Source organism: Morone saxatilis, unplaced genomic scaffold (assembly GCF_004916995.1).
Source record: "Morone saxatilis isolate NCDOM2014 unplaced genomic scaffold, NCSU_SB_2.0 Contig20, whole genome shotgun sequence".
NCBI lineage: Eukaryota > Metazoa > Chordata > Actinopteri > Moronidae > Morone > Morone saxatilis.
The window spans coordinates 1854820-1882441 of NW_023339763.1; the positions used below are offsets into that span (position 1 = coordinate 1854820).

The window sequence follows — 27622 nt, forward strand, 5'->3', positions numbered from 1 at the left end:
TCATGTTTGTCCTCTCTTCTACATAAAGTAGGCCGGGGTGGGTATTAACGTTTCTATCAAATACTAAATATTTCCTGTTTTAAATGAAGAAACCATGTGTAACTTTAGGCTATATTTTCTTTGGGTTTTTCATTTTACACTGATGTATATTTTTGTTAAATAATGGTTTTAAACTGAGGTATTAAAAAACAAATATCAGGTATCATATGGGGCATTTTTTAACACCTAACACTAAATTAAAAGATATGAGTATTCAGCATTAGCACTAATATACATCATGGCTAAGAAGACCAGAAAAACACCACAGCAGCAGGTGCTCAACTGTAAAGATTGACACAAATGTTTAAAAAGACTTGGCGTAGATTTAATAAACCCACAATGAGGGCTGCTAAACTTGACATTTCCACATGTTTTGAATGTAGCCGGATATGTAGCAACACAGCAAATGAGCTGAGCCGCAAATGAATTCATTAGATGAGTTAATAAACTGCTGCTTGATTGCGTGCGCTTGGTGCCTCAGACAGATTTTCTGCATGTCTGTGAGACTGGAGAGCAGCAGAAAGTATATTTTTAACTCTGAGAAATTGTACAGTTAGTACATGATTTTGATTGCTTGCTTTAGCATCATCTGCAGCACTGCTACCTGCCTTAAAAAATACAAATTACAGCTAAAAGCAACAGAGAAACAGCAGCAAGGTCAGAACAACTGCATGAATACCCTTAAAGGTCCAGTGGGTAACATTTAGGAGGATCTACTGGCAGAAATGGAATACAATATGCATAACTATGTTTTAATTTGTGTATAATCACCTGAAAATAAGAATTGTTGTGTTTCTTTGGGCGGAGGGCTTTTTGCTGTCATTGACATACTTCCGTTGCAGTGTGATTGCATTGCATATTGCAGTGGATGATAAAAAATGAAGCGAAATGTGTTAAATCTCATGGTTTTTTTCTATTTTTTTGACGCATTAAATCACAGACACAGTTGCCACTGCTGCAGCAGACACTCAGCAATGGTGTATGACGGCCTTACATAGAAATACTCTTTTAGTGATGCTAAAAAATGACGAGCTGTCATTTGGACTACGCAAAACCTCATACAGAATACGGACAGATGAGCAAACTGACTCTCCAACAAAATATGAGGAACCTGAGAATTAGCACTTCAGATGTGAAAAAGTGTTCATTTGGTTGTGATGAAGCATCTTGTGGAAAGAAAACAGTGCGGCAAGAGCGTATTCAGCTTTAAAGAACTGTAATTTCACTGTTATGTTTTGTGATGTGCGCTCCCCTTCAGCAAGAATTACTTTCTACAAGGTCATAAGCTCGCACACTTAAGAGCGCTATTCACAACATTTAAAACAGCTTCTGACATTTTCATTTGTACAATAACAGGTGAAAGAGGCTTTTCTTTTCTGAAGCCATGAGTGGAGAACTTGAAGTTACTCTCCCCTCAGTCCTCCATGTAACCCAGCTCTTGGATAAACATTAAATTAAACATTAAATTAAACATTAAAGTGTTTTTTTTTTTTCATTCCACCAGTCCGCCTAACATTCAAGGCAATTTCAGATGCTTCGTTTTTTAGTACAATTACAAAACCCTCCTCAAACATATACCTGGATTCAATCTGAGAGTCACATCCAAACGAGAGACAAACAGATGCTTCTGACTGTACGGCTGCAGCCTGTAGAGCATCTACAGTACTTCCAACCTCTGCATAGTGTCAATAAAAGAGCCACTTGGAATACACGTGGGGAGAAGGGTGACACTGTGTGATTCAGTCACTCTCAGCAAATGCCAGATTCTAATGACATGATTAACATAAAATGAGAAGTTAATTCACATAGTGTGGACCGTGTCACGCAGCTCGAGAGAACACCAAGTGGGCACTTAATGGCCGCGCACGTTCATGTGTTGGGGACACATCTGCCTGATCACAAGCCACAAAAGACTGCAGCTTGTACACAAGAAAACGGTTAATGGGTGGATCATATCATGCACTTTTGAATCAATATTTTAGAGTGAAAAAGCATTTGGCCTTTCAAACTTCACTAAATCAACAGTTCTTATAAACATTTCACACGCCACTGTGCGTGCTGTCCCAGACACCGTCTCATCTGCGCTGCCAAGTGAAGCTGTTGATTCCCTGGTTTTTTTTTTCTCTGTGTTTTTTTGCAAATAAATAATCTTGGAATATTTGCTGTTTTTGGCATGAAGGTGGTCATAATTTAAGATTTCATCCAAAATGTGCCGGTGTAAAAAAGCCTCTGCGACATTAAAAATAATCCAAGCTAAAGCCTATGCTGATGAAATTCATTGTCATGCAAGCATTCACACCTCAGTCCTAGGAAACCATGAATTAACTCAACCTTTTCTGAATGGAAGTGAAATATTACTTAACCAAAAAAACAAAACAAAAATCACTATTCTAGAAATAAACAAATACCACAATTTAAGCTATGGCTGAAACAATTAGTAAATTTGGCAATCAATAGAAAGTTAATCATTAATTCTGACAATCGGTTGCTCAAATGTAAGGATTTTTTACCTTTTTTATTTTTTATTGGGCAAAGCAAGCAATTTGAAAATGTCAGTTGTGAATGACACTGTTGCTATTTTCTACACTAAATGATTAATTGAAAAGGTGACAGTCATTGGTTGCACTTTATTTAAAAAGGGGGTAAGTTGGGGGAATTGGGAGCAGCGCTGTCTTCTAGAAATTAATTTTAACTTTTAAATTTGCAAGAGCTCAAAAATGTTGGATCGTACATTTCCCATAATGCAGCCAATAGCATCTTTTTCTTAAACCCTGGTAGATGGCTCACTCCCAGTATTAGCTCCAGATTATACCCAGGACCAGTAGACCGGAAACACTGGACAAGCTACAAATGCAGGGGTGGAAAATATGTGCAAAAGACTCAACCGGGAACTGATTCATGGTGCCAAAACCTGCACAGACTATCTGGCAGTTTAGGAAGAGGAGTCACATCATCAAATACTGATCAACAGGTCAACCTGAGGATGACTCAGTCTGCTACATGTCAGCATTAATACACACCAGCAAGAATAAAACCACGTCAGCAGCGAACGGAGATTTGAAGTGCATGGTCACAGGATTAAAGCTGGCATCATGTCCAGGATGTTTACCATATAATAACAGTGCAGAGCTCCATCACTGTATTGTTGGTACAAGAGGATAAAGTTCATTCTCTCTTATCGTCGCTGTAATTCTTGATAGCCATGCACACATCTGTCAGCAGCTGCATTTTCATGGAGGATTATCTGACCGGCCGGCAGACACGCTGCTGCTACTGTAGTGGAGTTTATTTAAAGGAGCGAGAAGAAAATTTGAACTATAAATGATGGATTATTTGGCAGCATGCACACTGAAATATGAGATGCCATACTCTGTAGAGAGCAGGTAGATGATGAGTCTCGGTGGGCACATGCTGTCCTAGAAAAGCAAAGGGGTTTTGAGTGTTTCAGGGAGAAGGATAGCAGGGGACGTCACAACATGGCCGGACTCCCCTTCAGCCCCCTGCCCTCATCGTGTGACACAATGTGTATGTGTGTGTGTGTGTGTGTACTGGGCAGTTTGGGGTCTCAATCTTAGGGCTGAATAAATATATGTCAAGAATGGAGGTTGCTTTTGATTACAAGTAATGTCTGAATTACTCAGAAGGACAGAGGGACATTTGGGAGTGTGAGGAATTTAGCTATTTGTATTCAATCAAAAGGACCCATTGATGCAGTTTTATTTCTCTGTATGAAGTTTGATGGCATGGGAAGAGTTACCTTGGTTCAGTCAAAGCCTACGGAATGAAGTATCCGCTCCTTTAGAAAGCAGGGACATAACTTGAATACTTGTGAAAGGAGCTGCTACTATCTCTGTAAAGAGCTGCCGAGCCTCAAAGAACTTCATTGGTCTTGGTTTCAGTGGAGAGCTTTATTTTACATTATGGCCTGAAGATCGTCTCACACCTAATCTGACATCATACGTCTGGGTTTGCAGTACAATAATCTGGAGCCATTCCTCCTTTGTGTGTCATTTGCACTGTCAGTGCAATGTGCTGCCTATCGCAGGTGCTAAATGCAACACTTTTCCAGCTTGTGTGGATAAAACGCATCCTACAGACAATTTCAGTTGTTGTTACTATATTAATAGAGCTGGTGGCAAAGGCATAAATACAGTCAGCCATAGCCAGGAATTTTAAAGCACACAACCCAAAAACACTTGTTTTGTTGTCTAGCCACCCAAAAAACAACTTTAAAAAGACTTTATTTTTTAAATTATTTTCAAATTCAGTAATTTTCCACCCTATAATTTTATTAATTTACCAATGATCCAAGTAAAATATTTAACTGGGATTTTAATTTTGGATAAGGGAATATCTGCAGTTAATGGGATTTAAAAATAAATGCTTTAATTGACAAATTAACATGAAAACATTAAAATATTCCTTTAAGAGTCTTCACGTACCACTCATGATCTCTTACACCATGCAGATATTCTGTTAATGAACCCTAATATATTACAGCCCATGTAGAACAATAATATATATATATGAAAAATGAATTTGCAACTGGAAATATTTATGATATAGTAGCTGGCTATCACGGAAACACCATTTTCTCATTTTTTTTCAACTGGTAAGGTAGGCCACTGTTGTGGGCTGAAACCTTGAGGATGTATGGAACCAGGGACGATGGGACAGCAGATAAAAAGATAATGCAGCCAAGAAGAAGAAGAAGAAGGTCCAGACGAGTTGACATTGGAATAGAACCAAAGTGCAGATAGAAGATAGAAAATACAGTGACGGAGTATGTACAGTATACTGTAAATGAGTTCTCGTCTATTCCTGTGTATTTTAACGAGCATGTTTAAGAGCTCATTGAATGAATTAAAAGACAGTAAACAAGGTATTTTTGGACAAGAACCCCCTCCCCCAATAAAAACATGACCAGCCTTTTCCATGGCTGCTGACGAGGTTTATGAACACTGCGTGTGTAATGAGAGTTTTTGTAAGATTCACATGACATTAAAAAGAAGACCACAACTCACATGCTCTGCTCTCAGCACAGAAACAGGGAGAGAAAATAATGCTGGAGATTAAAATAAGAAACGGATTGGAATCTAGGGAAGCATTTCACTGCACAAAGCTTTCAATTTTATTCAATTTTATTTGTATAGCACCAATTCATAAAAAAAGTTATTTCAGGACACTTTTCAAATAGTGCAGGTCTAGACTGTACACCTTATAATATTATTTACAGATGCCTAACAGTTCCCACCATGAGCAAGCACTTGGCAAATGTGGCAAACTTCCCTTTAAGAGGCAGAAACCTCGAGCAGACCCCCGCTGTAGGTGGGTTTTGTCTATAAAGTTCATAGTTAATGCTAACCAGCATTTCACTGGTTACCTGCTTTAACTTATATGGAAAGATTTATAAGCTTTGCATCCTAGAGGGAGTCAAGTACACAACATCTTGTGAGGGGACAAGAACAAGGAGTGGATGCTGAGATCAAATCCTAATTTAAGACCTGCTGAATCAACAGGGACCACCAAGAGCATCCCAACGGGGCTGTTGGAACAACTAGAATCTATAAAGTGGACATTTAGCTGTCAAACCGGTATACGGGGTCCCCTGTAGATACTGGGAACCTATCGTGATTCAGTAAGACTGAAAAAAAACACAGTACTGGAAAATTCAATTATATCTTGTAAATACAATGCCACCTTCTTACGTATGACAACCAAACATAAGAGAAAGCATCAGTGTTCTCTGTTCAATTCCAATTTTATTCTCACATGATCATTGACAGAACAACAACTGTTCTGTATTCCTTCGCCATTTCAGTACATTTGGAGGCACATTTTTGGTGCCATCACAGCCAGCGCCGAGGATTCATTCAAACCCGTTTGCTGATAATGAGCATAAAAGAAAAATGGATGCCAGGATGCTTATCTGTGTGTATCAGTATTTTTGCTCAGATTGTGAAAATGCTGCTGGCGTCTGGCGACTGTACATTCACACTGACTCTGGCATAATAATAAAAGTATTAGCAGGTTTGGCTTGTGTGCAACCCTAACCCTGGTTCTCAACTGAAATGAGACAACTGGACGTGAGATGGTAAAGAAGCGCGCACACTGTCACACCAACAGAGGAGCGCTGTAACTAAATGCTGTGTGAATACATTATACAGACGCACGCATCCACAAACAAGCAGACAGCCACAGTCTGGAGTGACATTATGAGAGACAGAGCACAGATAACAGTGCAACACCTTCCCAACAATGCTTCCTCTGGCCCAATAAAATCATAAAACGCCTCTGAGGCTGCTTCCCTCTTTTTTAGTGGCTCTTTGAACTCGGGTGACGGTAAATGCAGCCGAGGAGATGGCAGACGTGACAGTGTTAACAGCAACAGTCTGGTGCTAGACACCACTTTACACCCGTACTGCAATTCACAGTTCAAAGTGCAAGCCTGAAAGAAAATATTTTAGAATGATGGGAAGGATTACCGATACGTGTGCCGAATACAAAAGGGTGATTTGGCGCCTGACGGGGTTAGCAACAAAATGGCGGTGGATGGCATGTGTGGGAAGGTCTCGCCAAGGCGCGAGGTACATAGTGAGTACTTGTCAGTCCTCTTGCAGGAATAAAAGCGAAACCAATGCCATCGCTGAATGGCGAGACAAAAATCGAAAGCGCGGCGAGAAAAGGGAGGGTGATGTTTTCAAAACAAGCTTGAATAGATGCACATTTACAGTAACACAAAGAAATAAATGAAGCCCTTTGAAGAGAGAGCTGTGTTTTACCAAAGGACTGGGCAGAGAAACCAGCAATTTTGCGATTCTTCTTTTGAAGGTTTTCTTCTGTTTGGGGTGGAGTGTTGGGGGGTTTGTGGCGCACTGGCAGCTGAGGCAATCTGGGTCTCAAGCACATCTAAGGTTGGGCAATTAGTTCCAGTGCCACTATTAATGTGCTGAAGGGGCGCGCTCTGCGGGGGGTTGAGGGCTCGGCTCAAAGGGCTTCGGTCCTTGCTGGGAGGAGGGGGGGGTGAATATGGCCAACAAAGGTGGGGGTCAGGACCTCAGGGCCATGTGAAAGCTGCACCTTGTCCACTGACCTCTGAGAGCTTGTACAGGCCGGGCCGCCCTTACTGCTGGCCAATAAACAGAGACAGCCGTTACAGTTTCTACTGTTCACTTAATGGCCGCCCCAACATCCAAAAAGAAGAAGTGTCAAAAATTAAGTTTGTTGACAATCTGAGGCTCGGTCCATATTAACAGCTCAATGCCAGCCTTTAATGAAGTATTTAGTAATTAACAGAGAAGTTAATGTGGCTCCTCCCTGACCACGACCACATAAAAACAGGACAAAAGGAGAATATGACCAGACTTTTGGTTTTGGACATTTTGCCTTGGATAACTATTTTTACAAATCCTTTAAAAGCACTTCCTTCACAGTTGAATATGTGGGGATCGACCTTAAAGATCTGTGAATACACCTATGGATATTATTAGTGTGGATTTAAGAGGGAAGTTCCAGCGGGAAATTCTGTAGATTCAAAAATATAAAAGAAAAAAAATTTTTTTTAAGAAAAAGAAAATATATCGAGTCGCCTGACAAAATATTACTGTAACACTATCTCATACTGAAGGGGTGTTCAGCAGTCCTCATCAGAATGCTCCTTGCAGTCTGCAACTGTTGATTACTTTCAGTTTGGGTTTATCTGTTGATCATTAATCATTTAGAATTTGCCATAAGATGCCATACGATCATATACCCACCCAAAGGTCCCAGAGCTCAATTGGACTAAAAAAACAAATATATTCTATAAAATTTATAAACGAAGAAATCCTCACATTTAAGAAGCACGAAGCAGATAATGTTTGGGCATTTTACACTATTTAAAGTTTTTTTATTAGCAGTGCAAAGATTTTGTTTTGGCAAGAAAATATTTAAATGATCTCCCGGGTCAGTGAACTGCACACCAACCAGAACGTTGCTCCAAAGACGGACACAAAAAAAAAATCACACTATATTCCCTTTGTAAAACCTTGCTCTCGCCTACATTGTACCTTGACACCTACATGCAGCCCACATCTCTCTCCTGGGCTTTTGATCTCCTCCATAATATGTCAAGGGCATTTAGGGGACAGAAAGCAAGACATAAGCAGAGAAAATGTAATGCCAACAAGCCCTTTTCGAGGTGCAGCCGTGCTCTCTGATCCAATACTTTTTTACTTTTTGCACGGCTTTTTTTTTTTTTTTCCTCTTTGGAGGTGAAAAAATGTCAGCGAGACTTTGGCCACCGACTCATTTTTAATGCGAGCCGCCACTGTTGCTGTGGATGAATGAGGACAGTTGTTGACTAATACCTGCTGCCATGCTCTGGAGAAACGTCGCTTTTTGGGGATGTTAAACCAACTCCCTTTTATAGCAATGATTAGAATAAATTATTAATCCACAATAAACAGACAATGAATGGACGGAAGGTTAAACAGCATAAATTCACTGTGTGGGTTCCCTTTTCAGGACGAAAGACTTTAGTTCTTTTTTCCATCCTTCAACTCGGCTACCTTTTATTATATGGCGGAAAAATGGTCATGGTCAGTCATGGTTTCTATGCAACCTATAAATGCTTTGTGCAAGTTTGGAAGGGTTTTTTGTTTTTTTGTTACACTGGTAAAATAGGAAGGTTTATTTCCAACCCAACGTACTTTGTGGAAAGGGATGAATATAAAAAACAAACATGCTGTCAGAAGTTCTTGCAGTAAAGTACAAGTACCTCATATTCATGTTCCACCACAGACTACATCTCGGAAACAAAGTTCAGAAAAAGAACGAGGCGACTCTTTCCTGCTCTTCCTACATTTTGGAAAAAGCCGTTTGAGAAGACAAGCCGTTGCCTCTCTCTTTGTCCCCTGATTGGTCACTGGTGGCCGCTTCAGCCAGATTCAAACCCTCGGTTGTTGCTGCTTGCCGGGTTTGGCCGAAGCGCTGACCACTAGAGTTTGACAGGAGCCTTTGTGTTCTCTCAGGACAATAGGGGTGAGAGGTGGGGGGTCAAACCAAACTCCTACGCACCCCCACCGCACTGTGCTTCATCTGTAAAGTCCTCGCCTGCTGACCTTTAACCCCTCCTGTCATTGTCCGAGTAAAAATAATAAAATCTGTACTGGCTATGAATGCCTGAGAGACTGCTGTCCTTATTGTACGTCTTTGCTGGCTTTTCCCTCCGTCCTCGCCTCCTAATATGGAAGGTTGACACTAAGATTATGGCAAGATTATGCCTGAGTCTTCTGGCAGATGGTACTGGTTCCTCTTCTCTCGTGCTGGCCCTTGGCAACTTCCCATTTCTTAATGAAAGTCAACAAACAGGAATTGGGTTGGTAATGGATCGCGTGGGATTAAGCTTAAAAAATGTACTCAACTGTTTCAGTCGAGGTGAAAGATGTTTTTTTTTTGTTGCTCCAGCCTGCTTTGAGACCATTTGAGTTTTGAGGATTTGCCAGAAAAAAGGGACCATTGCAGAGTATTGAATGTCACGTGAGAATGAAGATGACCTAACTAACTGAATCTGAAGAATTGGGTTACAGCAAGCTGCTGTAGACCTTTTACTTTAATGTGTATGTTTCTTTAGCTTCTATAGCGGGTCAAGTTATGTGCTGTGCTTATGTAGGTCACAGAGTCACTTCAGGACAATTGAAGCAAGTGTGCAGCCATTTGTGATGGTGTTAAATTTTCACTTTGGCAAAACCAATGACAAAAAAAACACCTATTCAGTTCTTACACTCCTGCCATTGCTCTTTGTGTTAGAAGGTGCAGCAGCCTGTTTTTCCTGACCAATTGATGTAAAATAAATCATCAGAACTTGGAGCAGAAGCAATAACTTTTACCGTTGCAACCTTTTTTCTTCAATAAATGAAATACAAAAAGTTCAGAAATACAATTGCTGACTTGAGAAACTTGGGGCTCACAATATCCGATTTGTTAGAAAGAAACCAAAAAAATCCCTAAATAATTCCATAGCCCATATGTTAGAACACATATTCCTTTTTCCAGAAAAAGGAATTACGTTCAAAATACGAGCATAGGGAGGTGGAAAGAGAGTCAGTAACTGTATTATTTACATAGTATCAATGTTTCAGCTTTTAAATATCAAGTAATGGATTTTGCAGAATTTGAAACACATTAAATCTGTCCAATCAAAATGAGTAAAGAAGATTACAAATTTGATGAGACAATCAAGGTAGCTTGGTGTTAAGGATGCAGTTTGGTCAATATCAACTGAGGCACTGAGGTTTGACCCCCGACTCTAGTCAGCTGTAGCTAATTAATGTTAATTCTATAAGCTGCTTTTTTAAAGAGTGGTTTTAAAAAAGGGAACAACTAGCAACTGTATTGTTTCATCAGATTTTTTACTGTAGGACAAAACTTTAAATTTTAGTGTTGGTAGTAAAATGGGGATCTTGTGTTTTTACTGAGATCCAGGCCTACAACCCAGTACATATCCTTTAGTTATGTCACCTCACAGAACAGTGTGTGTGGAAGTCATCACTGCCGCCTTTTCCCTCTGAAGCCAACTCCACCCACCACCTTTTCTTTTTCCCCTATGAAGCAGCAACCACCCCCCCAGCACAGAGACAAAAGTCAGGTCTGTAACCCCTGCGGCCCCACCCCCCGTGCTCTTTGACCTATAGTGGAGGCCTGGCTGAGCATAAACAGTGGTCGTCCCCTGAAGCCCTCCCACCGCCTCCACCTCCACCACGGGCTCCTGTTTCACTCGGGCAATGAAAGGACCTACTGTAAATAACAGGGGCCTGGCTGACCCTGGCGTTTATCTGGGCCTGAGACCCCTGCATCCATCCTACTGTAACAGAGCCCACTGCACACAATAGACTCTCTCATGGGTGTTAGACTGTGGGCTCTCTCCCCTCTGTGCCCACTCAGAATGGGGATTAGAAAAAAAAAGAAGGGCCCCTGTCAGGTCCTCTGAGGGGGTCAACCCCCTCCAAACCAGCATCCCAACCCCATCCCACAGACACTTTAGCCTTTGTCCCTGTGTGAAACTTGGGGAGCAGGGAAGGATGGAGGGAATGTGAAGGTGGGGCTAAAGGCTGAGACCAATCACTCTGACAAAATGCTGGATCAAACTCGCGGCTCCAAACACCATCAAAGCTCCGTCTGCGCTGAAGCCACTAAGACATTTCCACTCAAATTCAACTGTTTGCTTCTTTCTGGATCAGCCTGTGTCACTAGGTTTTATAAAATATTAGCAACTTTATATTTTAGGATATTTTTATTTATTTCCCCATGTTAATTAATATGTAGCCTATAATTCAGTGCTGAAATGATTAGTTGGATTGAACAATATCCAAGTAATCATAATAAACATTTAGGTGAGTTATCAAGGACAAATGACAAACGTATGCTGGCAATTTAAGAAATTCAAGGATGTGACCTTGGGTGTTGGGGGCTGAGGATTTTCTGACATTTTACAGAATAAACCAGTAATTGATTGATTGATTATTCACTTATTAATTGGGGAAATTAACCGGGTTGCTGGAGATCTCTGCCTCTTAAAAGCACGTTTTTCCTTGCCACTGTTGCACAGTGCTTGCTCATGGTGGGAAATGTCTGTAAATCATTTCATAAAAGGAGCTCTATAAGAAACATGCCCTGAGAGAACTTCTGTTAGGATGTGGCGCTATACAAATAAAACTAAATTGAATTGAAAATAATCAACAGGGAAATTGATAGTGAAAATAATTGTTAGTTGCCTTGGTTTAATTATCTTCCAGGTTTGGGATCTTTTACCAGCTATGAGCAACATGAAGAGGATGAGAAGGAAAAAGAAAGTCAATTTAAGTGATGATGATGAAATGCCCTCACAGCCTCGTCCTGTCTATCCGCCCTGCTAGGCGGGTGCGAGCGTGTGAGTGTGCATGCGAGACAGAGAGAGAGAGAGAGAAGGAGGGAGAGAGACCCAGGGAGATAGAGAGAAGAAGGTTTCGGGTCAGAGGCTAAGTGAAATATATCCCCACTCTGAGGCATGCAAGAGAGAGGATGCAGGAAGCTGAGGGCCAGAGATAAGGGCACAGACGTAGGCGATAAGCACCCAAACACCTGTTAGGGAAGCTCCAGCTCCTCGCCTCAGACCAACACTTACAGGAGGCAATAAAACACAAGCAGGGAAGGAAGAGGCGAAAAAAGACAGTATATGGACAAAACCATCAGAGAGAAAACTGCCGCCGTAATCTGCTTTTCTTTTCCGAAAAGGTGAGGGCAGGGAGGGAAAACTGCAGACAGTGTCTGGGTGCTGCAGCACGTATGAGGGGGGATAAAACCCCATCCTGTTTTACACCATGCTTAATGGCATATGGCGGGAGCCTACAGCATCATTTGTAAGGTCAGCGGCGAGACAGGAGTGGCAGAAATGATGCTGTTTGAGTCATGACATGTCAGAGCCACCCGCTTCAGTGATCAGTCCAGGAAATGGAATGGCTTTTTTTTTTTCCTTCTTCTTTTACTATCCCACTCTCGCCTTTCGGGGCCCAGGGACAAACAGACAAACACAAAACAATCTGGAAGCGGTCAAGAGAGACCTTGGAGAGGCCTGACAGCCGTGCAGTAAACAAGAAAGAGAGGATTCATAATGTGTCTGGAGAGAAATTCATTGAGCTGATTATGGCAGGAAAGCCACCTGACCAATTAAATGACGCTCACTATCAAGGAGCTCATCAGTGGAAAACTGGAAATGATGATGTCAATTAGGGTTGGACTGATAATGCCATAATGCGACATCCTCCAGTCAGTGGCCACTGTGACGTATGAGTCCGATCTTATGTTAAACATTTGTACAAATAGAAATATCATCTTTTCATCTCTATATAAAAGACTGTAATACACCCCTCCATATTATTTAATGTTGTATATAGATATACTCAAGATTTAAAAAAACACATTTTCTAGGACTTTAATCAAAAAACTGAGCTTGAATTAACATTTTGGCAGCACTTTCAGAGATAGAAATAGAAATTCATGAGGTTGTTGTGAAAAAACACAATGGATGCAACACATGTAGATAGACTGATTCCTTATAGCACTGCTGAATACTGCCTTTTCACTCCTAAAAATTAGCTGCGATACAAATTTTGATCAAAACTATTTTAAAAACAATTAAAATCTATGATACTGGTGAAACCCTTTGAAACACAGAAATACACTACTCAAGCAGACAAATCTCCCTTCAATTGAATTCAACCCCCACCTTGCATGCGGCCTGCGTGAGGGGGCCGGCCTATCCATCATCAGCTCTCTCCCTCTGGTAATCTCTCTGGGCGTCTTCGGTCAGCAAATACATAAATCAATTATGGTTTTAAGCTTTATGCCATGATTTACCCAACTGATCCCTCCTGGATTACAGCGGAGCTTAAAACGTGTCGGTCGGCGCTAAAACTCCAAGTCGCCTTGACATTCATTGCACTCCTGCCACGACGTTCACCAAGCAGCATGTCAGATGCCACAAGCACAGATCTGAAAGCATTTTGAACAGGCTGACAGGCAGATAGGCTGCTTTGTGATATGCAATGACGTTGATCTTTGGTAATAAAATTTTGATTTCTTTGTATGCTAACCCAATGTTTTTCAAATTTTTTACACTGCATACCACCTAAGAAAGGCTCTATTAGGACCGACGTGAAAAAACACAGTAGCGTAGGCAGACTCTATACAACGACAGACAGTTCAGGCAGGTTTATTCCTAATAAGATTATTTATTGTTGATTGTTGTGGAAAATGGTTCTAGAACCAGAGTTAATTTGGTGGAAAAGGGGTACTGATGGTCTTCACTTTGCTTCCCAATACTTCGTCCTTGGAGTCACGATTGCAGTGTTTTTAATTATTCATTTTACCTCAGCTCACTATCTTGCCATCACATTTTAGCTCGTAACCAGTCATGGATGTACGCATGCGCGTAGCAAGTTTATATTGAAACTAAATGTGACTTATCATCATAAAATAACCTTTTATCCATCTCATATTCATATTTTCATTCGAAATGCGGTATATTTTCAAACTATTTTCTGTTGAATTCATTTATTTAATTTTTCAATAACTTGCTTGCGTACCACCAGAAGTACATGTATCATAGTTTGAGAACCCATTTAACCTACATTTCACCGCAGCTAAACTGATCTTGTTGACTAACCTATGAAGGAGTAATGTCTTTGAATTATTAACATACTAATATTTTGTGTTATAGTCAAATATAGCACAAATTTGTGAACTGCTCCTTCCAGCAACGAGGAATGATCGTATTCTCATAGGTCGTAGCCAATCAAACTGAGGTAACTAACTTCACATTGCCAAGTTAGATATAGCATTTTTAGGTAACAGTCAATAAATTGAAAATCACTGAAAAAATAATCAAATAATTAATTACTAAACTAACATGCTAGTTACTAAGTAGCATAAAATAGTAAGACATGCATATCTCTGAAATCTTTCACTTAAATTATTTTGACGTTTTAAGTCTAAAGAAAAAAGATTTCAGTAATTTTGATGTTTTTAAATAATTGTAAACTGTAACATATTAAGAAAAGTTATAACATGTTGAATTATTAAGTCAACGTGTTCTCACAATCATTAACTGTTATAAAGCTGCAGCGATTCATCAATTAGTTGTCAACTATTAAATTAATAGCCAATTTTTTTGAGCATTGGTTAAATGTATTGAGCAATTATTTTCAATAAAGAATAAACTGAATATCTTTTTATACACCATTTTATACACCAAACAACTAGTCCATTAATTAAGAAAATGAAGGACAGATGAATCAATAATGAAAATAACTTGTATGTATCCTACCAAAACCAAACAATTGGGTACCTAGTATAAGCCAATAATCCTAACATAAATAAAAATCTCTATTTTTATCGATTAACAACCCTCGATATTTTAAGTTTTAATTTTATTTAAGTTATGTATTTGAGTATGTTTAGGCAAAATCATGGTTACTCCTGCTTTAATATAAAAAAATCCTAATTGAGTTGACAGGGTTTAATTTTTCAGCAAGGTGACGTTTTAAAAGCTAGGAATGTATCATTGGGTCTGCCTCACTCTAATAATTGCACTATTGTTTGTCCTTCTCCATAAAGCGACCACATAAGTACTGCCAATATCTTTCACTGTATTTCCACTCAATGAATGGTGGCCCATTTTGCCAAATGTATAACCAAAATGCTCGTGAACACCAGTCACTTCTTGCTAACTATATTTTGCATGTTGTTGTCTCTCAAGTTGCCTTCTTCTAGCAGTTCAACAGCAGTAATGGCACCTTCAGAGTGTACAATATATAATGGCTGTTTGATTTTATTGTTCATTTATCTTTTGCTGAGACAAAGTTGTGAGTGGCTAGCTAGCTAGCACTAACCGGGTGTTTACCTGTTGAGCAAACATAGCTCCTTTTGGGCTCTGAAGGGGTGGATTTAACACTAACATGGTGCCGCTCTGGCCTCAGTTTCCTACCTGAGAGCTCCTTTGTGACAGGTGATGGTGGAGAGAATGGGGGGTAATTTTTATGACCAGCTTCTTAGCGTGCTGGTATCACTCCATTGGGGCCCCTTGCCAATCTCTGGCAAACCATTCAAGTGGCAACAAAGAGGCTAATTAGAAGCTCTCTCGCTGGAAGCCCGCGGAGGGCTCTGGTTTGATACTTCCCAGGGAGGCTAGGGGGCCTCTGAGGTGGTGGTGGCAGCTTTTTCACACACACACACACACACACACACACACAGGACGTTTGTGAGCACACTTGGGTTGGCCCTTTGGCTCTAGCACATTTGCTCATTGTGGCCGTCCTCCCTACGGTCTGCCAGAGCAATAGAATCAGAGAGGGGGAACCGACACATCTTCTTTCATGTGGCGGGGACCCAGAGAGGGGATGCTAATGGGATATCGATGGGATTAGAACCCTGAGCGTTCAGGACCAGGAGAACAGAGGCAGGGCTCTATGAACTAGAACTAAAACCCACTCACCTTTAAGGCCAGATCATTCTAATTCTATTGACTTTTTCTTTTTTTAATGGGAAAGTTGACAATGATGCATGCACCTTAATACAGTAAAAAGGCTGGAAAGAGGGTCTGCTGACTCTAATAAGGGTTTACAAAAAACTATTACAGCATTCTCCCTGCTGAAATTCACTCACTGTGCATTTACAGAGAAACTCTGGCACAACCTCTTCCCCTGCCAACACTCACAGCAGCTTCTGGGAGTAGAGATACACATCAGGAAGTTAAGGCCGATAGCACATTTGCATGTCACCTGATAACTGGCTGTAATTAGTACTCCCCTTGAGCCCCCCCCCACATACCCACACAACAAACAAAACAAAAAAAAAACCCCACACGCTCACATGGACACACACAAGGCCAACTTCCAGTAGGCTACAGTATGTTATCCTTATCCCTCCCTCCAGACCACAAGGCCCCCACAGGGACAAAAGATAGGGGCCTCAGTGTGTTTGTTTCATAGCAGCCCCTGCCAGACCGCATCAGCAAAGGCCACGTCTGCCGAGCGCTGTTAGCCACACAGAGGCAGCTGGCCGCACAAAGTCAAGCTGCTAACTTTTATTGCACAAGCACCTCCCTCCACTCTTATCTCAGGGAGGGAGGCGATCTAATCAGCCTGCTGATTAGATCAACTCGCCATCCATTGCCATAGCCACTGTCTAGATATTAGACTGTCCCCACTTTCACATCGTGTTGCCCTTCTGGTTTTCCCTCCTCCCTCCCTTTCCAAAAAAACATCTCGATTCCTCCTAAAAAAAAAAAGCAGCTTCACCAGATGTAAGATGATGATTCGCCACCTGACGACAGCGCAAGAGTCCACGACAATAAAGCGCTTGATCTGTACTCGGGTTTGTGCTTGCTGTGTGTGTGTGTGTGTAGTCCATTCCACATGATGTAGCCCCCTGTGTTAAGTCTTTAATCGATACATCTCCCTATCCTGACAGTGAGGACAGAGCCCAGATCTGAGATCAGAGCGATGGCGGTGTAAATCTTTACGGTTCAACCAGAGCCTTTTAAAGCCTGTCTATAATTGGGCCTCAGCCAGCAGCTGCCTCGGCTGCGGCTATCACCGTGGGCCCGGTCAAAGCGCCAGCTCCTCAGGGGCATAAACAAACACCGCACCTCCAATAAGGGCAAAAAAGCACCTGTGTGGGGATAAAAAGAGAGACGAGGTGGCAGCCAGACTTGAATAAGCCCTCTGCTGTTGTCTGTGGTTGAGGTATTTCTTGGAGAGGTGTTTTCGTTGAGTGAGGCTTTTTGTGCTATTGGATTATTACACCAACATGTACTGTACCTCTGAGTGCAAGCCGGGGAGACTTAGCTCACTGAGTGATTTCAAATAGAGGGTAATCCACTGCCATGTAATGGATGCTTTGTTGCCGGGCTTCTTTCGGGAAGCAGGGAATGCTTGCACAGTTTTACAGGTTCGAATCATCGCTTGAAGCTGCTTTGGTTTTAGTTTAGGTTATTTTTTATTTCAGACCAAAAAGAGATATACTGTGTTCGGAGAGCAAGACTGAGACATTGAAGCAAACATCTGACTACCTACTTCAAAAACACCATTATCTATAATTCTTCCAAACTGCTAGCAAAGTTCTTTCTTCCTTTACAGAGAAACGCTTTCTGAAGAGCTCTGATATACTCCAAAATCAGCAGGAAGCAGACAGCGGTGGACACACACGTGATTCTGCACATGCCACACTGGGTGTCAGTCCATGGATTCATTCCCCACACAAGCACTGGAAATCAAAATGCAACCTCTACACAAAAACAACATTTCGATTTTCGAGCCCATGTGTAGTCTGCGCTGCCATACATTTCGCACTCTGACGGAAATTACACAGACCCAATCGGACCCTTGTGGCTACTCGAACGCAGAGAGAACACGTGCCACAACAGTGCTTGCTGTATCTGCACCTTTCAGACAGGGGTTGGGGCTATGTATGACAACATTAAGGGTAAAGGGAGAAAGAAGAGATTGAAAAGTTGCTGCAAGTTGATCATAAGAGTCGCTATCACTTGGCCTGTGTTGCTTCTGGTGTTTGTTTCACAGTCAGACGTCAGTGCTGTTTGATGACAGTAGCAGCTATGGGTGCAGCACTGCTTGCTCAACTGAAACCCTAAAAAGCAGCCCCATCAGAAGATCCATTGATTTCCAAAGGAGCCTAACAGAAAACAACGTTGATGTGTAGATTCTTTTCATATTTAAGAAAAGTTGGTTTTTGACAAGTTTTTCAGTTTACTGTCAATTGCTAGCTAGCTCTAGTGTATCTTGAGGCAGTCACTATCAGAACAATACCATTGATTTGCCTGTTCAAAAAGATTCCTTTGTCATCTTTTATGTCTCAAAAAACATCGATTTGAAACAAGTCAATTTGACCGCTGCATTGCGGTAGTTAAATCGAGACCAAATTTGGGTGAAGAGGGTTGAGTCTGGGGGGAAGTGAGTCGGGATGACAAAGTGGAAAGTAACACAGCTGGTTGACAGTGGTTGAGACACCTGTCAATGAAGCAAAGTTTGCAGTATAACTTTCTTCAAGCTTTAATATCTTATTAGTAGAGAGATGGTTTTCATCATTGCAACACACAGAAGTGATGTTTAAGATCAGATAAAGTTTGCCTTTCCAAGAGATAAGTTGGGATTTTTACAGACTTCAGTACAGACTTTCTCAAGCCGATTTTTGTCGGCACAACACAACCAACAATCATGGTGGCCACTTGACCCCAACTACTCAGTTGCTCATGGTGTGAATGTATAGTAAAAAGCAGTGGTTAATGGTTGATAGTGGCCAAATCACACAAGTGTCTGGGGAAACAACTTGCATACCTTCCACTGGCCTCACCTCAACGTGCAGAGTATATGTGTGTGTGTGCATACATCGTTATCACCTGCAACAAATGCTACAGGCCGCTATCTGCACTCAATCTGCTCTTGGTTTACTGAGGAGGAGTGCCAAGGGTTATCTGTCCCACTCTGATATGCACAGATAAGGGCCTTGGGCCCACTGTTTAAACACCTGGGGCCCGGGGTATTAGAGCACCCTCCGCACCCCTTTGCCACAAAGGGAGAGGAAATGGAAGAGTGAGCGCTGGCTGCTGCTGCTGCTGCTGAAGGGAATGTGTATAAAAAGTAATGAACACATGAGTGTGTGCGCGTGTAGATGTTAATGCAGGGGTGATTATTTCCACCACTCCCACCCTGGCCAAACCCCAATATTTCCACCAATAATAAAAATAACATGAACAAAAACAGAGAGGAGAGGAAGGAATTCATTGACTTGTCTTATTCATGCAACCCCTCTTCCCCCCTTCAAAAAAACCCAGGCTGTATTATGAAAAGACAGAGTTAAAGCATTGATGGTTATCAGTAATGTTTAACAGCTATATGCTGGAAAAGCTCTCCTTTAAAATAGGCTCTTTTTTCACTTATGTGATGTACATTACAGCGAGGGTCAGTCATTTGCATGAGAATGGACGATTAAGTGAAAGAGATAAACCCAAGGCTAGTTCCCGTGAATTGGATGCTGTGTTTGGAATACCAAGCAGTGGAGGTTTTTTTTTTTTTCTTCTTTCCCCCCGCCACTGCAGAATTAGCTCCCTGCATCATGCATTTATTTTCCCAATAATCACTCAGGTCCTTCCTGTGTTGATTATTTTCTCAGTGCAAGGGTTACTAAAATATTGCTGTAATCCTGTCTCCCTGAAGCAGTAACAACACTCACCCTGGGCTTCCTTTAAGAAATAAATCTAGGGCTTGTCAGTGGGGAGGTGGTGGGGTGAACTGCTGGAGGAGAGATGGCGGGGGGGGGGAGTTGTTGTGGTCAGATGGGGATTGAGTCGACAGAACCCTCTATGGCACCTATAAAATGTGGCCCTTCTCTTAGCTTCATACATTTTTTCTTTAGAAGGTGAATTCGAGATAGGGCTGCATGTCGCTGAAAATGTTTAGTGTCAATACAGTACTGATACCAGATACAATACGTCTTTGATACCTTACTTTTAAGAAGCCCAAGGTCACTTATATTACAAGTTGTCTGAACAAAAGTAACCATACAAGAGCTTAACCTTAATAAAGGAGACTAAAATTAGAAAATAAAAACTGATTTGGTTGGGAGTTATGGGATTAAAGAATAAGTAATCTGATCAGATGTTCAATGACTCTTGTGTTTACACATGTTATTGTTGCCATATATTTCCTTATCCCATAGGTGACTCCCCACACACCACTTGTGGAGCCAATACACGATGTATTGAGTCTGGGTGGGGTGTTTTTATGATATAATCCAGGGCACAGAGGAATGAAAGGGAACAGAGACTAAATTTATACAGGAAGTGGGTACTTTCTGGTGCATTCATTTTAACATACAGACACCTCACACCAACGACCTGTGCCACATCTGGAAACAATTACACTCATGTTTGACTTGACCTGCCTGCACCAAGTGAACTCTGCCAACTTTTTCTGTGTTTGTTGCAGAGGCAGCGATGACCCTGACACAGTGGCTGCGGGGGAAATGATGTGTAATTAGTCAGAGGGAACGCGACTCCGCTCGTCTGAAATAAAACATCTTGTATTCACATCAAAAGAATCAGGCAGCTTGACAAGGCTGTATGCTGGGAAAAAAAAGAGACTTGATATGCTATCAAATGACCCACATTGGAATTTGTGAGGACACGAGGAGCGTCTGAATTATCAAGCATCTCAGGGTAGCACAGCAGACCTTTCATGTGCGGACGGCAAAGCAGACAGCGGATGATGCAATGTTTGATTTCTACACTTCAGGAGGCTGTCAGGACAGCGCGTACAATATTAAACAGTGTCGTGTCGGTGTATCAACCAGTCTAAATTAACCCATTAGTATGCTATGGGGCGAAGCGGGAAGATCAATGCATGAAACGGTTTGGAAATCTCCTTTGATACAAGATTTCCCAGCTTGAGCGAATTGATGAAATTCCTCTTGAAACACAGGCAACCATTTCACACGCCAGACTTTTCTCATGACAGAGACTAGTGCAGCCTGTCCTTTATCGCAGTGATACTACATATTGATGCATTTTACGCAGAAACTATAGTGTATTTTAAAGCTGCTATTAAAGCCTGCTTAGGAAGAACGGATATTAAGCGGCTCAAAAATCACTTCTACAGTTGCTGGGGTTTTTAAAAGACACATAGTGTCAGTCCATGCAGAAATTCCCCTTTCATTCAATGAATAATGAGCACTCGTCATGAACCCACACACATTTGTACCCGTTAAGAAGCAACTGACAAAACCACAAAACTACAAAGTAACTGACTTCATCCAAATAAAAAACACTGCTCAATAACATAGTATAAGGCTGAAAACAAGGACACTTCTCTTCGGTGGAAAAGACATTCTGTAATATTCAGTAATATTCAGTATTTTCTGAAGACAATACAGACATAGTTAAAAACGGAGGAGACTGGACTCAATCAGCCCAGCTCTTACACATGCATAGCAAGATACTGGCTCAATGAGGGGATGGGTGATGGGGTTCAAATCCTCAAGTGAACTTTAACCACTACTGTGCATTCCTATTGATTTGAGCAAACGTTGCAGGGTGAGAAGGTGGCCTTCAAGTAAGAAAAGGCCCCTAGTCATAAATCGCAAAAACACTCTGACTGTACAAATTCCACAAAAAAAATGATGCCATTCCACAAGGTGCTTCTACTCTGACTGGGCTGATATAACGTCGACAGATGCAGAATGAAATGAAAATGCAGTTTTGAAAAAGTCTACAGGTGAGTTTCAGCAGTGAGGGAAGTTTTCAGGCCTGAGGATTTATTTATATACACTGATTGAAATAGTGCTGGTTTACTGCCACTCCCCTGTCCTAAAACTACCTCCCTGTCTCAGAGCCCAGGTTCAGTACTCATTTCCTGGGCTGACCGTCTACTCCAATTATCAAGCTAATAAGGGCCCCCCTTGTGCAGTTATTGGAAAGGGGAGGTGAGTCGGGTCCGGGATGAGGGGCGACCACTTTGGTAAGTGTGTGTGATAGCTGCCGCCCACATCTTGTAAGATGTGACTAATGGTCTTAGACAATGTTACGACAGCACTGCTCCGGCAGTCACCTGGGCAGGCATAGCATTATTGAACGAGTGGGAAGTCTGGGCCAGAGCCACACAGAACTAAGGTTTGTGTCCATCAGAGGACAACACCTACACATATATTACAGATGTGTGGAAGGGTTATTTTACAGTTGTCAGACACACAGAATGAGTGGTATTAGCTTAAGAAAGCTAAACGAAATTTCTTATTTCCTTTATTCTCAATATATACTCAATATACTTTTTCATTCCTTAGGGAAAACCGGATGACCTACACCTGGGAAGGTCACTATTATCCATAGAAATACTGTAACTAATATGTATTATTAGTTAGATGTTCTGATGCCAAATTACTTTAGATTTGCACTTTCTGTTGCACATAGTGACTAGGTAATCTTGCATCAACCATTAAAATGAGATTCATTGAAAAAAAGCAAGTGCTTAAAGGCTGAAAAAGACTATAGATTTTAAGGCCACAACAATTACGCATTAAGCAGCTACTCGAAGAAAACGTGGCTTACCTGTGCTGCTCCACAGCTTCGTTATCTGGTAGTTCTGCACCGCAAACATTGCAACGTTCATGCTGGTTCCTGCCATCTGGTTTCATGCCCACTGCCAGCTCCCCGAGCTTGCTGAAGAATTCTCTCTGGATGAAGCTCTGAGGCAGGAGTCCACCGTAGGCACTGAAGTCCATAGACATAGCCAGGGCCGGGGACATGGGGAGAGCGGAGGCCATGGATGCCGGCATGGACATGATGGCATCTGATTTGTGATTGACGGGTAGGGAGTACAGCGAGGCCAGATGTTTCTCCGTCATCCCGGCCATTGCTTCCAGCCCCATCTGGCTGACTTCAGCTTGTGGGTCGCCCATGCCTTCGTCGCGGACGTAATGTAGCTCTCGGGCACTGGTGATTACGCTGCTCCTGGTTGGTGTTCCTGGACCGTCTCGGTTTCTGTCCTCCCCACTTCGCTCGCCATTGCTGGAGGCACTGGACTCCATGTTGGGAGGGCTATCATGGCCGTTGCCACCCATGTCCACTTGCATCATTTCAGTCTTGATCTCTGTCATCAGGTGGTGGGAGTTGCCGTGAACAAGTTGTTCGCCCCCAAAGCCCTGCTGGAGCAGAGACTGGCCGATGCTCATCAGGCTGTCCACAGCAGTTTTGGTGGGACTCAGGGTGGAGACACCGAAAGAGGTGGAAACCGAGGGACTCTGGTCCACCATACCAGCCATGATGGAGACTTGCTGGGTACCTGACAGATAGGGACTCTCCATGGAATGCTTTTTGGAGTTCTTGGCTCCATTGTGACCTTTGCGCTCATCATCCTCCTCTGTGCTGCCGTCATTAGCATTGACCTCCACATCATTCTCATCCGAGGACTGGATGGTTTCCAGGATCTTGAGGCATTGCTCTTCCAAGTATTCAATCTCCAGGATCTCTGCTGCATACAGAAGGTCATCTAAGTCCTCCACCTTGGCCTGGAGTGTGGCAGTGTAAGCATACTCCAAAATCTGCTGAAAAGTCTTTGGTGAAAGAAAGTCCAGGGTGTAATGCTGGCTGCTGCGATGGAAGAGGATCTCAAACATTTTGCTTGTGCAGGCTAGCACAGTCCGGTGAGCATGGAACTCCTGGCTGTCTACCATGATGACCACGTCACACAGAGTCCCGGCCAGACGCATCTGGTTGGCCTTCTGCAGCAGGGCAGTGGGGTGGTTGGGGTTCTGGAGCTGGATCATACCCATTTTAGTTAAATCCATTATGTCGATGCAATCCACGAGGCCGACTCATGAGGCTCGCCTTCCCCGCTCAGCAGTGTTTTTAGCTATCTTTGTAAACAAGACGAAACCTGCATGGAGAAACAGAATGGGGGAAAAAAAAAATCAGTCCTGGTAAATTCTGACGCAACAGCAACAGCAACAGCAAGAACAAATACTCATTTACATTTTCAAACGTTACAAATCCAAATTCTCCTTTTTCTCAAAAATGGAATGAATGAATGTCCTTTAAAAGAAACAAATTCACCAAATGCATACAAATAAATCCCAAATTGTTACTGTTCACAAAAGGGAATAGACCACATGCATTAATTACATTTTGAAAATAAAAATTTAATTAATTTGTCAATACATTTATTAAACCTATACATTCATTTAGTAAATGTGAAGTCAGTGGAGTTTCAAATTGCAAATATCCAGCAGGGATGGTAAACACTCTGTGCAGAGCCATTGTTCTTAAAATCAGCGGAGAGTATTGACTGTAGATTTCTGAAGGGAGACAATTTGTGAGCCGTCCAACAAGCTCACCCTGCATACCAATCAGTCCAACATATGTTATGTTAAAAAGATGTCTTCATTTGGCTATCTGGTGGGCATGTACCCACAGTTAAACAAGTGTGAATTGTGGTTTTTTTCACTGCTGCTCGGCGCACAAAGACCGTCAGCAGCCTTTCTGAAATTAAATAGCATCTTACTCAGTATTCCCATCACAGACGGGAGCAGAGAGCAGCGGCCAGAAATGGATGGAAAGGAAAGCAGGACTAGGCAAAAGCACACAACGCTGCAGCACCAAACACCCTGCTCTGCTCTTAGTCACTGTTGTCGAATATCCAAATGAATGATTATCTCTGTGGCTGCTGTTAACTCGATTATCCAAGTTAACAGGGCAACATGTTGCTCCACCTCATATCTACTGCATACTTTGACCTACACAAAAATAATGGAGAGAGGGTTCAATTAAATAGTCTCACCTACTGTCTCCTGCACACAAATTATTGTGACATACACTGAAACAATGCTGTCGTCATTATTACAATTAAATAAACAGTCTTGCCACTGTATATACTCTAAATGAATGAATGAATGAATGAATGGCGACCAGCTAAGTGCCTCCATTGACCCACATCCTGGATGAGCTCATTGATGTCCAATTTTTATCTACTCACTCTATTCAATATATGAGGTTTATAATGACATATTCTGTCAGCTCTTTTGCTTCTGTTCATCATTTTCCTGTTAAGAAAATGTTCTCTTAATTTCCACAAACTTCTTTTTCATTTTCAGACTCCTCTATTTCATTTCCAAAGAGCTTCATATTGATTTTTTTTTTTAAAAAAATAGAGAATAAAAAGAGAAGTTTGTGAGCACTTCTTTTCCTTCCTCTCTGCCTGAGAACAAAACACACACACACGGAGAAAAGAAGACATATCAGCCTTAGACGACGAGTTTACAGGAAAAAAAATTATTTTTTAAGATCACTTCAAAAACCTACAATCACAGAAGCCTGGATGAGAATATGCAGGAGGTGAAAGATGCTGGCAGCTATTGTTTGCGGGGAGGATCATGGAAAAAAATAGAAATAGTCTCGCCGGTTTTTGGGACAGTTTGGGTTTTTTTTCCCACCACACTGATACAAATCGATAAAGGATAGGTAATAATGAAACCACAGGTTCTCGTCTAACTGAGCCCAGCCTCTCAGTCAACAGAGGTCATGCCTAAAACCCGACATTATCTTTATTACAGGTAGGCCTGTGCCAATAGCTGCGATTTATGGCCCCGTATACGATCAATGCCTGACGCGCTCTGTGGGCTATCCACCAGGCTGTGGCTTCACCGGGACACAATGTAAAGTTGCTGTTTGGGGACTTTATCGCGTCTGCTGGCTCTCTATTAATAAGAAGGACAGAGCTACGCGCGTCTAGACAGCGTTTTAATATTGGCCAGCCGCAGCAGACAAATTATACAGCGCGTTATGCATTATGCAAAACAGCGCACACTACATTAAGTACATTAAGCCAGGGGACGTTTTTCCTCGTCGGACGACAATGTAGACCTGCTGACAATAACCACATTAGGCCGACTTCACAGAAAGGCAGCATAATCAATGTGATCACGAGTTGTCTGCCGTAGCGCGCCTTGGCGACCCAGCCACAACAAGAACAAACAGCGTTCAATATTCCAGACCATGAGCCGCACTGACACACGCAAATGTGGAGAAAGCACAACGGCACGGCGTCTCTGAGGGGACAATCAGGAGACACTGAGCGTGCTGGAAAAGTACACACGAGACAGACAGCTGCCAGAATGTGTGGCCGACCCACGCCAGCCCTGCTCTGATCCACGCACAGGTGGACTTTGTTTGAGGCAGGGTGAAACACTCAAATACTGCCTGTTCGCAATTAACGAGGAGGAGGTTTGATCCAGAGCGCGATGCCTGGAGGATAAAGAGGGGGAAAAGGAGTGAAAGCAGGGAGAGAGAGATGAGACAGACAGTCTCGATAACAAATCAATTTGCCATTGCATCTGTTCCCCACCTCGCAGCCCGCCGCGCGTGCTACTGCAAGCCGATTATTGGTGACCAATCAAACATCTCGCTGCCTGTCAATCAATTGCGGTCTCACTGTACACTGACTGGTTCTGGGCTTGTTTCGAGATTAAAGACCAGTGTCCCCAGTCCTCATCATGATGTCATCACGGCTAAATGAGCCACAGTGGTGCGCCCGGAGACACAAGGACGGGCAACAGTGTCGCTGTCTAAAAATTGCATAATTTCCATCAAAACGAGCAAACGCGATTTCTCCAGTAAAGTCACATGGAGCCGGGCGTCATATGTTGTCTGGCTCCCGGTGAAACAGCCAGACCTCACGTCCTCTGGCTGCGATCCCCAGCATACTAAACCAGACCGAGAGAGAGGGAGAGGAGGAGGGGGGGTTACGTCAACCTTAACATGTCTACAATACACTACCGTGCGTTAATGCAAACTTCAACACCTTGCAGCGCAATCAGGTAAACACTTGTTTTCATCCGGCACTCCGGTGCGCGGATCCAACTTGCGTGCCAAAGTCGCGTTTAGGCTCCAGTTAACTTCAGCATGAGGTTGAACGGGGACACGCAGAACGATCCACAGCGCTATAAATGCATCAAAACATCCACATGGTGAATGAAAGTACACAGAGAAAACAGTGGCAGACGCATGCAGAGCAGCGCGTCTGGCACTTGTCGCCGGGAAACTGCAGCTGCGTTTAGCCCGGATCGGTACTCACCTAAGTTGCACGTTTTGATTCCGTATAGTGTAGGGGGAGTGGGGCTACAGCATAGTAAGGCAGTTCGCAGTACCCGCTCTCTCAACACGCACTAACTCCTTTCTTCTCTCGCCTTAGCAAATCAACACGGCGCTGACGTCAACGCAGCCAGTCAGCCAGACGAGCAGCAGGCAGGCGGGCAGCCGGCGCTGCGCTCCAGCCCATACAAACACTAAGAAAGTGAGACACCTAGGGGGCTGTCTCATGTCAAACGGCTGTGTTACAGTATGGCAGTGAAAGGTGAGCGACACTGCCCTCCCTGCAGCTGTTTGAATGCACATACAGCCTACAGTTGTTCTCAAACTGCACACAGGGGCACACTTCATGGTTTGGCGGCCCTGTAAGAAAAGTCAAGTATGGATACCCCTGAAGCCCCCCCGCCCCAACCAGCC

The 27622-nt window shown here is 42.6% G+C and overlaps 1 protein-coding gene across 1 annotated transcript in view; it reads right to left on the reverse strand.

Moving 5' to 3' along the window:
- The window catches only part of zbtb16a (zinc finger and BTB domain containing 16a), a 146887-nt gene extending 119546 nt beyond the window's left edge, over positions 1–27341 (reverse strand). Inside the window, exons 1-2 of the mRNA XM_035666524.1 lie at positions 27192–27341; positions 22673–23999 (exon numbers count right to left, since the gene is read on the reverse strand). Of these exons, the coding sequence (XP_035522417.1) occupies positions 22673–23910 (1238 nt within the window). The 5' untranslated portion in view covers positions 23911–23999; positions 27192–27341. The remainder of the gene's footprint in view (positions 1–22672; positions 24000–27191) is intronic.
- Positions 27342–27622: the final 281 nt, after the last annotated feature.